The following is a 15177-nucleotide window of genomic DNA, read 5'->3' on the forward strand; positions in this document are numbered from 1 at the left end:
AAAAGAACAGGCTCACAGCAGCCCAGTCAATCAATTTTAAGGCTCTTTGAACAATCCCTATAAAAACAGAGACACCTCATAGCCTGAGCACAGTGAAAGAAAAGAGTTTGAAAGTGTTCCAGTTTGCAGCTGAGACCCATTTTGGCAAGTGTGGTTAGATACTCAAAATAGAATGATTCTTTCCCAGAATACTTACCAGTAGTCCTTACTAGGGAAGGGAACACTTAGGTCGAGAGAGGTTCTCCTTCCCCTCTACTCTGCCCTGGTGAGACCACACCTGGAATATTGTGTCCAGTTCTCGGCCCCTCAGTTCAAGAGGACAGAGAACTGCTGGAGAGAGTCCAGCGCAGGGCAACAAAGATGATTAAGGGAGCGGAGCATCTCTCTTACGAGGAAAGGCTGAGGGAGCTGGGTGTCTTTAGCTTGGAGGAGACTGAGGGCTGGTCTCATCAATGTTTATAATTATATAAAGGGTGAGTGTCATGAGGATGGAGCCAGGCTCTTCTCAGTGACAACCAATGGTAAGACAAGGGGTAATGGGTGCAAACTGGAACACAAGAGGTTCCACTTAAATATGAGAAGAAACTTCTTCTCAGTGAGGGTAACAGAGCACTGGAACAGGCTGCCCAGGGGGGTTGTGGAGTCTCCTACTCTGGAGACATTCAAAACCCACCTGGACACATTCCTGTGTAGCCTCATCTGGGTGTTCCTGCTCCGGCGGGGGGATTGGACTAGATGATCTTTCGTGGTCCCTTCCAATCCCTAACATTCTGTGATCCTTCCTGCCATGTGGGTTTTTCCCCTAATTAAACCAGCCCTGTACCCAACACAGACCAGCTCAGGATCTGGGTAGCCAAGCCCAAGTGAGGTTACCCTCACCATGGATGTTCAGTTTGGTGGGGGTTCACAAACACCGGTCTGGGAGGTTGGTCCTGTACCAAAGGAGCCCTACTCCAAACAATCCCTTTGCTCTTAAAACGAGCTGATGCACCTAATGGCAGTGCTTCATCACCGCCTGGGAAGCCTAACACCAAATGACCCAGGCTGTGAGCATCTCTAATTCTAGTCATGGACTTCTCCAACCCATGCCCCTAGCCTGGCTTGCCAAATCTGTTTGTTCATGAGCTCTAACCTGGACACGAGAAGATAGCCAGGCAACCCTCGCCGGTAGTCTGGGGAATCCTCCCATGAGAGGACTTGGGATAGCTGGAGCATGGCTAAGCGAGCTGCCGGACACTCCTTGGGGAAAAACTTCAGGCGCCAGGATTTCCTGGACAACGGGTGGGACTTCTTCCTGCCCTTTTTTACATTACTTACGTTGAGACTCCCTACATTCAGCCGTAATCCACAGCAGGATGTAGCTGTGTACATGTAACCTATGCAATCCACAATCAAAAGATTCCAAAATTTGTGGTTTGGTGGGTTTTTGTTTGTTTGTTGGGGTTTTTTTTTGTTGTTTCATTTGTAACAGGGAAAAAATAACAATGGCTCAAATGCACTGCGTAGCACCACAGGTCTGCAGCACTCCAAAGCCCAGGGCTGGCCTACATCCAGACTTTCTCAGACACCTGCTCTTTTTCTGCATGGGAACCTTGTCCTCAGCTGCAGCAATGAAGCCCAGTGGGTGCAGTGGAAAGGATGGAAACCTGCAGGAACACTGGGCATCAAGGCTTCCCAAATAGTGCATGAGAAAGTGTTTCTGACAAGATACACCAAGGAAAATTTTGGGAAGGTCTGTCCTTCAGGATTTTCTTACCACCCAAGATAAGAAATAGCAACTCTGCAGGAGAGGTACAAGAGCAGACAGGCAACCTTGCTTGCGATACTACCTGTGAAATAATTACACCCACGTGTAGACTGCTAAAAACTAAACAACAGCCCACACAACTGAAGAGCTTAATTTCATGAGCCCTTAAGAAGCTTTCTCAGAAGCTATAAAAAAAGAAAATGGAATTTACAACACAGTTTCTCCACGACAGAGTAAGTGGAATGGGCAAAGACACATCAAATTAACTCACACTAGCAGCAGGACCCTCCCAACTCCCACCCAAAGCATTCATAATCTAGGACTTTAAAATAAAAAAGCCATTATGGAATTTAAGACAAAAGTAATTTTATTGTCCTCCAAATCACACCTTGTTGGTTTTTTTTTCTTTTCTTTTACAAATTCCAAAACAAATGAAAGAATTCTTAAAATGTAGTATTATGTAAAAACCCATTGGCCACAAACTAGTGTCATCAGTGGAACAAATATATATTTCTGGAGCGTGGCCCATTGTAAAAATAATCCTATGAAATAAACCTTGTTCATAAAAATACAGTAAAATGCACTTTCCCCACCTCAATAAATACATTTTAATGCTGTTTCCAGTTGGCATTTTAAGCCACTAGAGAGCTTTTACTGAAGAAGCCAACATATAATTTCTCCTTATGTACTTTACAATTATTGCAATAGCACCCAGAACTGTGAGTATTTTCCTTGTAGTCTATTTTTTTTACCTTCAGGAGAATCACAGACAGGAGAACAGATTTATCTGTAAAAATGTGCTACTCCCATATTGATTCCCATTTGGAAAGAGTGTTTAAAGTTTTTTTTCTTTTCCTTTTACTAAGAAATAGCCTGTAGAACAAACATTTTCAAAGAAGAATTCTTGGGAATTACTCAGAAAATTAGTTTATTTTCCAGAGTCATAGTTTTGTTTTTAATCCCTGTTTGATACATTTAAAATTAAAAATTAACCAGTTATGTTAGATAAAAACAGAAGTTTTAGAACATCTTTAACAACAGCTAAGATAAAGGTTTTGTCAGAAAAAAGGAAATTGCAGCCTATTTACAAATCTTGCAAATTTTTAAATCCAAGCATTGACTTGAATTGTAGTGCTGCTTTCCATGCACACACAAAACCCCACAATTATATATACATAAATCCCTGATTAAGACATTTTCCAAATGGCTTATTAAACATGTAACAGTCAATTTCAGCTGAAGTCACATCTTGTTTGTCCAAAGCACAGTCGTTTCTTCAGAAGATGAGTATTTCTTTTCCTTTCCCATGATGCTTCCTTAGAGGTTCTATCTGCCTGTGAACGAATCAGTATTTCACACATCATGCAGCTTGTGACAATAAGTTAAATACGACCGTGCTCAGTGAATGAGTGCCTTTTAGAAAACAAACGAACAAAATCAACTCTCTTCCAGGGCTGAGACCATGGCTAAGAGGCAGGCAGGCTTATCCTTCTTTCCATGCTCACCTCCTTCACTTCCATGCATCAGCTGTTTTCTGAAGCACACAAAGACTGGTCTATTTGGCATACTTGATGGAACAAAATAAACCCAACAACAACAAAAAATACAAACAAAACCCTTTGTGACTTCTCAGACTGATCACATCAACCTATAGCTCTTCCATTTCAAAGTGTGTACTGAAGCTGTTTGCCATGGATGTGTGTTCAAAGATCCTTGTCAGGCTTGGTTTCAGTAGCTCCACGGAATGACACGACAGCTGCTGCGAGGCTTCGCTCTTCAGGGACATGATCTGACCCGCCCCGGGATCCCTTCTGTCGTAGTACAGAGCCCACAGCAAAGTGATGGTGAGGATCATGGCCAGGATCTGCGTCACTCCAATGGAGATTCCCAGAAATCTCAGCACTTGCAATTGCTTTGTCCCTCGCAAAAAACTGTACATTTTTTTACCGCACCCCTACGAAACAAAAATAGATCAAAAATATTTAGTCCATATTATTTGGCTTGCAGTTCTCGAGGTTTAGCTCATCCTACTTAGTGCTGGCTCATCTGGTTCCCCAAAATTTCTCTTTCACTCCCTTCAAACAACGCTTAGAAAATTATTTTCCCTATTTTCAGGTCTCTTCCATAATGCCATCTTTACGTTTTTTCATACACAGAGTTTACTGCATGTATCAAGCTCCAAGAGATCTGTGCTGCTCTTCAATTCAGAAATCACTCAAAGTTGATGTGAGTTCCTATCAACTATCACTGATTTGTAAAGAAACAAACTGGTTTCGCAAAGGTTTAAAATACACTAAATCCTCTTAATAGTGTTCTTTCTGTCCTTAAATTGCAGATCTTCAAGGTTGTCAATTATTTTAAACTCTTTAGACTTCTACAAATAATACCACAATCTGCAGTCAAAACAATATCCTAGGAAAAATCTACAGACCTGCATAACCTTATCAGTGTTTCTTCCCTCCTTTTTAGTGTTTTATCTGGACTCATTATATGCCAGTTTACTAGTTCTGAAGACAGTCCCTAGGGAGGAGAAAAATCATTACATTCCAGACACCATCTGAGTAAGAAACATCAAATAGATTAACCTTTAACAGAGGGCTTCTGACAAATTTTCAGAATGCAGTGGGTACAAACAGATTTTACTTAGTACTTAACAGTAATAATACCACATAGGTGGCACTACTCCTGCTTTTTACTCTTGAACTAGAAGCATCTCTTCATTGAAAAATTTTATCAATTTATGTTAGTTACACTCTGCCTACCTCCTCTATCTGCAGACTATATTTTACCATTAATTGGCTTAATTTACTATCTGAATGTAGAAATACCTCTGCAAATTATTATGATGGCACTACATCAAGAGCCAGTTTTCTCATATCTTGTGCTGGGCTGTTGCTACTTTAAGCACAATGATGTCTCAAAGTCTTTGTAAAGACTCATTGCTATTTCCTCAGAGAAAGAAAAAAAAAAGGAGAAAAAAAATCATATTAACTTCAAGTCATGTTTACTGGGAGGCAACACTGAAGCAAATATTATGAAAAATGACAGGAAAATTTACCAGTTCAAAAATGAACTGGTTTGGCACAGTGGTTTCCACACTTTTTCCCCTCTCACACAGCATCTCTGACTGCATCTCTGGCCACAGCAGGTCCCCAGGCTGTCTCAGGTTACCTACAGCTCCAAAGCAACCCGAGCACCAATACACATCCCCCTGACCACTATGTCAATGTGTACTGTGCAGACATCTGAGCTTGAAAGTCACCTCAGTGTATCGCTGCCTTGTTTTGCCTCGTTAACCGCTATGAGAGAAGCTGTAACAACCCACCTGGCACCAGGGTCCCCACAAAGCCAGGCTGGCAGCTGGACCCTGCTCCAAAGCACTGAGCATCCCATGCTGCACTAGGATGGTGGTCACAGACACCACCTCTCCCTACCATTGAGCAGGTGCAAATCCAAAGCAATCATTTAAAGAATAATAATAATTTCTATTATTATTTACACAGCAAACTTCTGATCCTCAAAAAGCATGTTAAAACATCACAGGTTGGTGTTTCCTAGAAATGGAAATTTAGAAAGAGTTGTTGGCTCTTTGATTCCTCAGCAGTTTCCAACCCATCAGCGCACACTCCAGAGTTTGCTTAAATGGACAAATAATTACTGTAAAAGGCTTCAGGAAGGCTCCAAAGCCCTTGTAAGGCAGCAATGATGCACAGAGACACCAGCTTTGGGAACTACTGGACAACAGTGTAAACACAAGCTATGGTGCTTGCTGCTCAGGAAAGGTGATGCCCAGTCTTAGAAATGATAAAACCTTGAAGAAAAATCCCCAAGCTACTCTAGGCCATGCTAATTCTCTACTCTAAACTTTACAGGGTTTCACAGCACAGAAATCAAAGGAACAAAGCCACCAAGGAAAAATTCAGAGTAATAATCTGGATAGGATAACTGTAGGCACCAAAAGGCATTGGTCCCAGCAGAAGACATCAGGAACTCATCTAAATGACCAGCATCTTCAAAATGGCATTTTTGTGTTTATATCCTTGCTACATATTTCTTATGCTTTTCTGTTGAAAGAAAGTAATTTATTAATGTGACAGAACCTAAAGACAGGACATGATCAGTAACAATTTTCCATCAAGCTGAAATTACCCAAAGCCAACAATTTCAAATGCTACAGTCCTGAATGCACTTGATGAAAACCCTGATTCTCACCTCACACAAAAAATTCACATTGCAGTCAACAGATTTTCATTTAGGATCTAAATAAAATTAATGTATTATATAGCTAATTGTACCTGAGTAAATTAAAAAAAATCTCAGTGTCTTTTCTCCAGTCACCATTTCACTGTATCAGTTTCTAAACATTAACAGAGTTTAGATAAAGAACAAAGACTAAACGTGCATTCTTTGAAATCTGAAAATAATTTTAAAAACCCACACTGTAGTAAAAGCAATGTAATTGAACTTGCTGATGAACAAAAACTGTCACATTGGTGTCTTTTTTTCTTCAACTAGAAAGTGTTGTAATTATACTACTTTCCAAATATGTTTTTAATTACAGAGAAACTGGCTGCCTGTTGATACTTTTGATAACTTTAAGGTATGAAGGTAGATGGTGGTCACAATTTAAAAATGCTCAGCCACAGCAGTATTCAAATTCAGTTCATTTGTTGCCTAGAGGGAACATCCATTAACAGAGAGCAATAACATTAATGCCTACATCTCCCACAATACAGACACATAACTGAGACAAATTATGCCTAATCTAGATAGACTGCCTCCTTCCATTTAATGATGTTCTTACAGTTCTGCTCCAGTACACACTCAAAATCAGTTTCAAAATTGAGAAACATCCAGCCACTCTTGTTATCCTCACATTCATGCATTTTATTTCTGCTTATGTGACACATTCATAGTTGGTAGCCTGCAATTAAAGCATACATAAATATACTTTCCTCAGCAAAAGTAAAACTTTGTCACTAAACAGGGAGCTCTTGTTGACAACCCAAAAATAGTATAAAACTTTGCAGCAATCATTCTGAAAAATTATCTTCAAACTCCTACAGAGCTATGGACTAAAGGCCTGATTCACATTTATTACAAAGGCCATTTTATATTTTCAGCGTTAAAATGGAAACAAAGCATATAGTTCCGATTTACAGCAGCATTACAGAATAAGGACCAGATATTAAGGCACTTCTCAGAGTAGAAAAGATAAACCATCAGCATATACAACAGATTTGTTGTATACTCAAAATTATGGTAGAAAACAAAAGAAAAAAAACATCGAACATGCAATTTTGACTTTTCTGAAGATATCCTACCAATCATTTTATCTAGGCTACAGTTCCCAGTCACAAGATGGGCAGAGGTCTGCTTGTACTCAGACCACAATGAACCTCCGAGGCCACATCATCATCTGAACCATCTCCCTCACAACTACGCTCTTTCTAAGGTGAGTCTGTTCCATGAACTGCACCCAAAGGTGGAAGCTCATGAGAATAAAAGCAATCCAAGACCAACACATTTGAAAAATAGCTTTCAAAAATCCATCAAGGGAAACATGATGCCTGCCAAAAAATACTCTCAAGCAGAACTATAAGTAAGCCACCTTTCTTTCTACAAAAACTCTATTGTGAAGGATTCCAACTCAGACTTCAGAAAGCTCTGAGATCCCAGGAGAAAATTACAGAACAGCTACAACAAAACAATTTTATCAATCCTAGCCAAACCAAACTTCGGTTTTCTGAAGTACTACAAATAATTTTTCTGAAGTACGAGATTGGACTTGCAAAGCATTTACATAAGCCAATTTCAGGCTAGCGAGGCTAATCTTGTCAGGCGCCCTCTCAAACCACCAGACTATGCAAGTTTGTTTTGAATCAGTTTCTAAAAAAGCCTTTCTCCTTCAATTCTCCAAAGCAGAAGTCAGACAGATTAGCCTTGCAAGTCTAAGTTGGTTTTGCTTTATATTGATATACATATCAGCAAGTGCACTGTACGAGCCTGTGAGACGATCCACAGGTAAGCGCTATGGGAAAAAATGGTTTTGCTAGCAAAATACTGTACCTATCTCAAAGAGCAATGGAGTATTTTTCTGGTTGGTAAAACAGGACACAGCCTATGCCTTTTTGGAATGGATTTTGCAACAGAAAACCAAAAATAAATTTTTGCTAAGAGCTGAATCTATCCAAAATACTCTAGGGTACAGTAGAGGAAGAAGCAGAAATGTGCCCTTCAGGTTTCTTTTAGAAAATAAGTCAGGCAACCCTTCTTGTTATCAAGTGTATCTTAACATTGCCCTTATGTTCTACACCATCATCATCTTTGGCTATCATTCTTCTCCAAGAAGAAGTAAAAGAACCTGATCATATAAGGTGCACAGAGAATCACTTTCACGGAATGTGGCTATGGCAATGAAATGTTAGCAGAAGAAATGAAATGAGAAAACCTTGCAGTTTTGACAAGACACTCCAGTGACTAGTATTCTTCTTCAGAAATTTTTGAGCTTCCTCACCTCAGAAAATAGTTTTTTATTGACTAACACTGCTTACATACTCTTGCTTTTCCACATAGGCAGGAAGGATGCTCAGGACAAATTAATGTTCTGCAGCTTCCATACCTCTACACTCCCTGAGGGCTCTCCACGGCAGAGTTGGGCTGCATGTTATCAATACTGGCAACAGTATTACAAAAAACAACCATTAATGCAGAGTGACCCACGGTTTGTTGTTCTTCAAGAATGTGTAAGAGATTGTCAGGCCCCAGGAAAAGCCTGGATGGCTTTCCCATTCCGAGACTGACACTTCTGAAGTGTAATCAGTGCTGCAAGCCCTGTCATAAGGCAGGAGAGGCCTTACAAGTAGCTGATAGAAAGAAAACAGCCTCTGCCACTCACTTTAAGGTTCCCTAGAACAGACTGGCCTGCTGAGGCACCTGCCTTTTGGCAGCTCTACTTTCTCGCTTCCTATTGAAGGCACACAAGGCCTAGGACAGACGTCTGACAGTCCAGAAGAGATTATATAATTTCCGCTCATATGCGTCAATGCCATACAAGCCTAGCAAATCACTCTACGTCAGTGATGCCATTTCTCCAAAACTTGATTCTTTCCTAGCAATAGCTAATACTTATCTTGGCCTGTTTATATAGTGAATCTCCCCTGCTTCAGAAGTTTCTCTCCATGAGTCCTGAACAAGAGCCACATAATAGATTCTTGTAAGAGTCTTCAACGGTGGTAAGAAATTGGGACAAGACAAAATGGTTCTTTGGGTGCTCTTCCATTGAGCAGAGCTGCACTGTCCACTAGAGAAATGTTCACGCTGCAGCATCTGAAAGCACACTTCTCAGGCCCATCCTCCTTCCTATGCATTCTGTATTACTCTTCTCAGATCTTCATAACTACACAACTGAGACATGCTTTTTGTTGCTACTGGACTACACCTGGTCTGTTGCTCACTCTGCTATTACTGAACGCACAATTAAAGGTTTTCAGAGGTCTGTGAGCATAAAAGGAAAAGGTAGTTATCAAAGCAGCCTCCAGACAAAGGCAACTTCAGATATTTCTGTGAGAACAGTTAAGAGTTTAAGTAGGGAACATGCTTACTTATTTTTATAATTTTCACCCTAAGAAAAGCAATGATTTGCTACCATAATCTCCTCCCTTATCCACTTTGAGTTCAAATAGGCCCTCTTCTGCTTTCAAGGCTTTTTTTTTTTAATTTCTTATTTTAAAATAATAATCATACTGCAACATAGTACAAGTTAGAGAGTAAGAAAATTGTCACACAAAGTTTCTAAGCATGCTTGCAGCGTAACAACCTGCCTCCTCGCATGAGCACTGTTAACAAGAGAATGCTCATCTTCCAAAGGACTTCGCAAAAGCATCCTTCACTGTACATACCACTAGACATACGGTAACATGACATACGGTAAGTAGAATTTCTCTTAGTTTAGGCAAGCTGGAAAATGGACATTACACCGAAACTAATTTTTCATTTTTTGATTGGAACAAATTTCAACTCCAACCTAACCAATATATGACAAATACCTCAATGTTTAAGCATGTTAACTGCATTGCTAATAACATCTTACTTTCAGATAAGGGTGGATGGGTTTGTTCTTTCTTTTTTCTTCCTTTTTCTCTCCTCTCACTTCATCAATAATAAATAATAAACATAAATAAACATAATAAACACTTTCCATAACCATAATTACTCTACAAACCTTTCTGCTGCACTGCAAGTCAGAAGTTTGGAAAATGACTGGATCAGGAAGAATTTACAGAGCCTTCTGAAATATCCACATTGTTGTTCTTACCTCCTGGTAAAGGTCACTGAGATCCTCATGATGTGCCTGCTTAGAGCACCCAGGGAACTCTCTGACACAGCAGGAGTCAGGCGGCCAGTCCATCTCTGTCATTTCCAGCCAGTCTGTGAAGTACACCACCCCACAACATTTAAACTGCAAAGGAAGGATTGGTCAAGATCAGCAATAATGATGCTACTTCTTCATAAAAGTAGGTCATCAGACAAGCTAAATAAATTCCTATTGACAGCTTCCAAAATACTTATGAAGGACTAAAAACCATCTCCCAAAGCTTCCATGTATCTTCTTCTGCTGCACTTTGACATAAAAGCAATGTGAAAAACGTAATGTAGTGACCAACGAACACCTCAGAAACCACCAATGCTATTGCTCTGGCCTTTAAATCCCAACTGCTCCCTCAAAGGATGCTTCACAGAAATCGTCCTACCCTGTAATTCTGCTATTGTTACTACAAGGAACCAACACGATAATTTCATGTCAAAAGGGTGACTAATGAACAAGTATACCTGTGCCTGAAGGAGGTAGTAGGAAAAGATGATTACGGGCTAGTGCAGACTATTCTGGCAATGCTATAACTATGGACACATCTGTTGAATATCAGACAAGAAAAGGTACAGATTTATCTGAATACATAAAAAAATATTTAAAAAGTGAATAAAAAGGTATAGAAATCACAAATGCCGAAAGGTAAAAGGAAAATGGAAGCAGAGTATCACACTAAAATAAACACTGCAACAGAGTTCACCATAAAAGCAGGAAGTCTGGCTGCAAACCAGATGAGCCATAATTGGCTATAAAACCCACCAGGACTAACAACCTGTCTTCTCCTCTGCAAAGCACACCAAGAGATTTAAAGCCAAACAACCAGCCTACCACATTCCTAGATGCTTTCACCTAAAAAAGGGTTGAAGCAGCTACATTAGATTTTCTTCGGCACTGGATGAGGACTTGATATGACTGAAAAAAATAAAAAAAGCCTCACTGCAGGAATAAGATGCTCCTTTTTTTCTGTCTGCCTGCTCTCCAGCACCAGGCTGAGTGTTCATAATGCATCACTTGTTTCCTTTGACCCATGGGCTTGGGAACATTTGCCCCCCTTACCCACTTCAGGGCCAGAGTCCTGCATACCACACCACTCACAGTCACAGTCCAGCAGGCAAGTGCCCAGACATCACGGTGGCACACACTGTGCTTTGGCTTCTCCAGTCCTTACAAATCTCACTTTTTCATCACAGCTTTAATGTCTCTGTTTTTATCAGTTTGCTACTCAGTCAAAAACCTCCCAACGCTGGGCTTTCTAAGGAAAGATCAAGCTTTAGCTCTTCATTGTAACTGCAAAGACAACCTCATTAAACATCCTTTCCTTACTCCCAAATCTTTTTTTCTACCCCACTCAGTTCTTCCTTCTTGACTTCAACTGAACCTTCCCATCCTCATAGTCACAACTGTGATTTTAGAGGGGGTTGGAGGGAAATATGTTTCCCATCTCTCTCAGATATTAAAAGATACGGAAGAGTGAGCACAAAGCTGATCAGGGCTGAATCTTTGGAAACAATTGTAATTACAAATTTTTTATTTAGGAAAAATATTGTAATGCTGAGTGAAGAAGGGCCCCAAGCGTTGTGCTCATTCATGCATAAAGCACATATCAGGCTCACACATCCATTGTCTGAGTTATGAGTGGACAGAATAAAAATGAGAGCCCACTAATTAATTAGGAGCTGTAAAAGAGCCTTCTCAGTTCACTTCTAACTTTCCCCCAATCATTCCTCTGGTCAGAGATGGAAAATAGGAAATCTAATTTCTAAAAGGAACTTTTTCTCCCCTGGAAGAGTTAAGGCATAGTTGAAGTTTTATTCATATTCATATTAAAACCAGCTATTACGATGACACTGCAACAACCAGTAGGGTAAGAGGTAGCTTTTAATATGATCAACCTATACATTTAAACCAAGATACAATATCAGCTCTATTCAGGTAAACAGAGGCCATTTGATTATGTCTATCTCAGGTACAGAACACAGGCACCAGCACTACCTGAGTATGAAGGATTACTTGGTTTCATGGAGCACTTGCACAGCCAGAACAGGAGACTGGGAAGGCCAAGGGCTGATTAACCTCATGTAGTCCTTGTTCTTTCTTTCAGGTTATAGTATAAATACAGACTAACCAAGTGCTGCCAGGAAATGTTTAAATAAACAGGAAATCTGTGCAACAATGATAGATTTCAACATTTCAACATGGGCAGCACAATGACAGGCATTTAAAGAGTTCTCTTCCTGCACGTGAGTTATATTTGGAGTTAATGGCTTTTACCTTGGGCAATTTCATGTTTTTGTAACATAATAGTTCATTCTTTGAAAACAGTTCTGAATTTTAGTAGGCCAGAGGGCAAAGCTGCGAATACACAAGGCAGCTTTTTGGTTTGTTTCCCCCACCCACCCCAGTCAAAGAAAGTAAAAATCCTGATCACTTTCTCTAGGCTCAGCCAAAGAGACAGTGCTGGCATCCTCTTGGAAACTTCCTTTCCCACTCAGTTCCAGCTAAGGACGTTATCTTAGACGTGACAGCTCTGTGAAAGGAAACTAACAGAGTCTAGAGGAAGGCAAGCACAGTTTAATATTAAAATAGCATATAGAAATATTAATTTTATTTTACCTGCTGACTTTGAATTTTATATACATCATATTCCTAAATGCTGTAATAATCCTAAGAGGTATTGCAGTCCTAACCTTACTGGCAAAGCAGAAGACAGTGTTAATTTAACCGAATTTAGTAACATTCTTTTCTTGGTGTTTTAGAGTCTTTAGGGCTCCAGAGTTGGATATCAAGTGATGTTAAAAGACATCATCACTACACAAGGTTTCACATTAAATGAACTTACATTTATCTATTCACTTAAAAACAGTCTTTTTCCCTTGGCAGATAAATAACATTTACTTCAGCTCATGAATTAACTGTCATCTTACCTCCCTCTGGAAGAAATTCCAGGCATGGGTCAGCCACTGGTACCTTGGTAGACCATAATTGGTCATCCTGGCCTTCAGCGTGATCATATCAGACCACTGCACTGGAACCTGGAACAAGGAAAACAAAAGTGATTCACACCACAGAAAGCTCATAATCGTAAACAGATTGGTTGGCTTGTGGCTCCAATCCTAGAACTTTCACCTATTCTGAGGTCTTTCCAGTGCAAGGATCAAAATAACTTTGTATTCAAATAAAACAGGAAAACAAGTGCTTCAGTCTTTACAATATTGAAACTTTACGACCCTTTATTAAAATATCAGGAAAAAGCTATTTGTATCCTTTGCTTACAAATTAATGGACACTGGCAAATGAGCTGCATTTTGCAGAGATTCAGAGATAGTTGGGTGCAATTTAACTACATCATTACCAGATTATTTTAATCTGGCATAAAATTCTAACTGAGCCCCATCCAGGTCATCAGGGATGGTATTTATCTCCCCCAGTTCTGGTATCTCGCTTGTGTCTTTAATAGAAAGAAACAGGTAGCCATGAAGAGCAATCTCAAAACAAATATTAATATTAAACAGAGCAGATGAATCATTCCTTGGAAGTCTCAAATCAATTCCACTGTTTAAGGTGACAAACTTAGGTTTAAACACCTAACTTCTAAACATATAAAATCAATTTAGATGAATTCTACCCTGAGAGTCTTTTCAGTGGCTTTCTGGCTTTGTCTGGAGTCCCACGCAAAGGTATCTTGAATGTATGTGATTTCAGTATCTTGCTCAAGAATGGTAAGAAAAAAAGTTTAGACAATGAGGCCCTGTGAACTTTTTTCTTCACACACAATTGTGGCCTTGTAAATCTTTTATTCTGAAAGGATTCTTAGAAGTATTTTTCTTTCAAATTGACTACTCAGAAGTGAGGAGCTGGTGCTCTCTATTGTCAGACTATGACTCTCAATCAGCAATTTGTTAGAAACAAGAGAAACAAGTGCTATGGCACCCAGCATAATGCAGTCAGCATTCAAGATAAGAGACAAACTTTTGTTCAGCAGCACAAATTTCAGTGCGCCAAACTACAATAAGAAGCTGAAGACTTTGCAGTCACCCTTCCAGGCACACATACCATTCATGCTGCATTTTGCCTTGTTCCCATTAGTCTTCACAGTCATGGTGAGAAAAATCACAATTGCAATAACAGCTTTCATTTTGAGGGTGGGGAAGCCCAGCTCCTCTAGTAGCTGTGAGTTAGCCCTCCCATTCAATTGAAAGCGAGCAGTCAGGGCATTCTGCAAATCAGCAAAACTATTATCTAAGGAAAAAATATGACAATACTTCCCAAGGAGCCTTGATCTTTGTTGTGCTGGATGCTCTACAAAAATATAGGGACAATCACTGCCCACCTGACCCCGTAATCCAAATAAGAACATTTGGTAATGTTTCATTATGGCTGTTAAGTTACACTACATTTTTGATGCCCTGGTAAAGCTTCATATATCACAAACATATTAATCAAATCCCATAAATTTTGCACATCTTTCACTTAACAGAACTTCTATTTCTTAAGGTGTAAAGCACTGAACTTAAAATTGTCCACGTGAAAAATACATTAGCAGTGGAATACTAAAAATACTTGAAAACAATATCACTAAGTATTTCTACAACAAACATTTACACTGGTCACTATAATAAAATAATTTGGTTTTGTACTCAATGCATTTCTCTTTCCATTGCGCTGGAAGTTAGCACTCTGCTTTCTTTGGATAATAGTTGATATCGCTACAATTAAGCTCATATTTGCTAGACTATTTTTTTATTATCTTCTCTGAGTTGAATACAGGCCAAGGTTATGCACGTAACACAAGACGTCCAACTTCTTTATGAAAACAATGGAAAGCAGGGGAAAAAAAAAATCAAGAAGTGAGAAAGGAAAATTAAAAGCAAGTCAAAACAAACTAAGCCCCACTGTAGGAAGGCAATTTGAATTCTGTAGCTAAGGAGGGACATCGGAATCTGTGTGTCTGACTGCTCCAAGAATGCCAATGTGTCAAACTAAGGACATCAAGGCATCTACTAAATAGCTTCCCGTCAGCTCATGTGTGCAGTAATGCACAATAAAACATGACATTGAG

The 15177-nt window shown here is 39.6% G+C and overlaps 1 protein-coding gene across 6 annotated transcripts in view; it reads right to left on the bottom strand.

Annotated features, from left to right (window-relative positions):
* Positions 1-2096: 2096 nt before the first annotated feature.
* Positions 2097-15177, bottom strand: part of TSPAN12 (tetraspanin 12) — a 46373-nt gene continuing 33292 nt past the window's right edge. For 5 of the 6 annotated variants that reach the window (XM_071803355.1, XM_071803353.1, XM_071803354.1 and 2 more), the window contains 3 exons: positions 13043-13150; positions 10065-10208; positions 2097-3701 (listed from right to left, as the gene is read on the bottom strand). In XM_071803355.1, coding sequence (XP_071659456.1) covers positions 3396-3701; positions 10065-10208; positions 13043-13150 — 558 coding nt within the window. In that variant the 3' untranslated portion in view covers positions 2097-3395. Of the gene's footprint in view, positions 3702-4178; positions 4268-10064; positions 10209-13042; positions 13151-15177 lie in introns of all 6 variants that reach the window. The other variant, XM_071803356.1, reaches the window with a different exon arrangement.

This window comes from Patagioenas fasciata, chromosome 1 (genome assembly GCF_037038585.1).
Source record: "Patagioenas fasciata isolate bPatFas1 chromosome 1, bPatFas1.hap1, whole genome shotgun sequence".
Classification (NCBI taxonomy): domain Eukaryota; kingdom Metazoa; phylum Chordata; class Aves; order Columbiformes; family Columbidae; genus Patagioenas; species Patagioenas fasciata.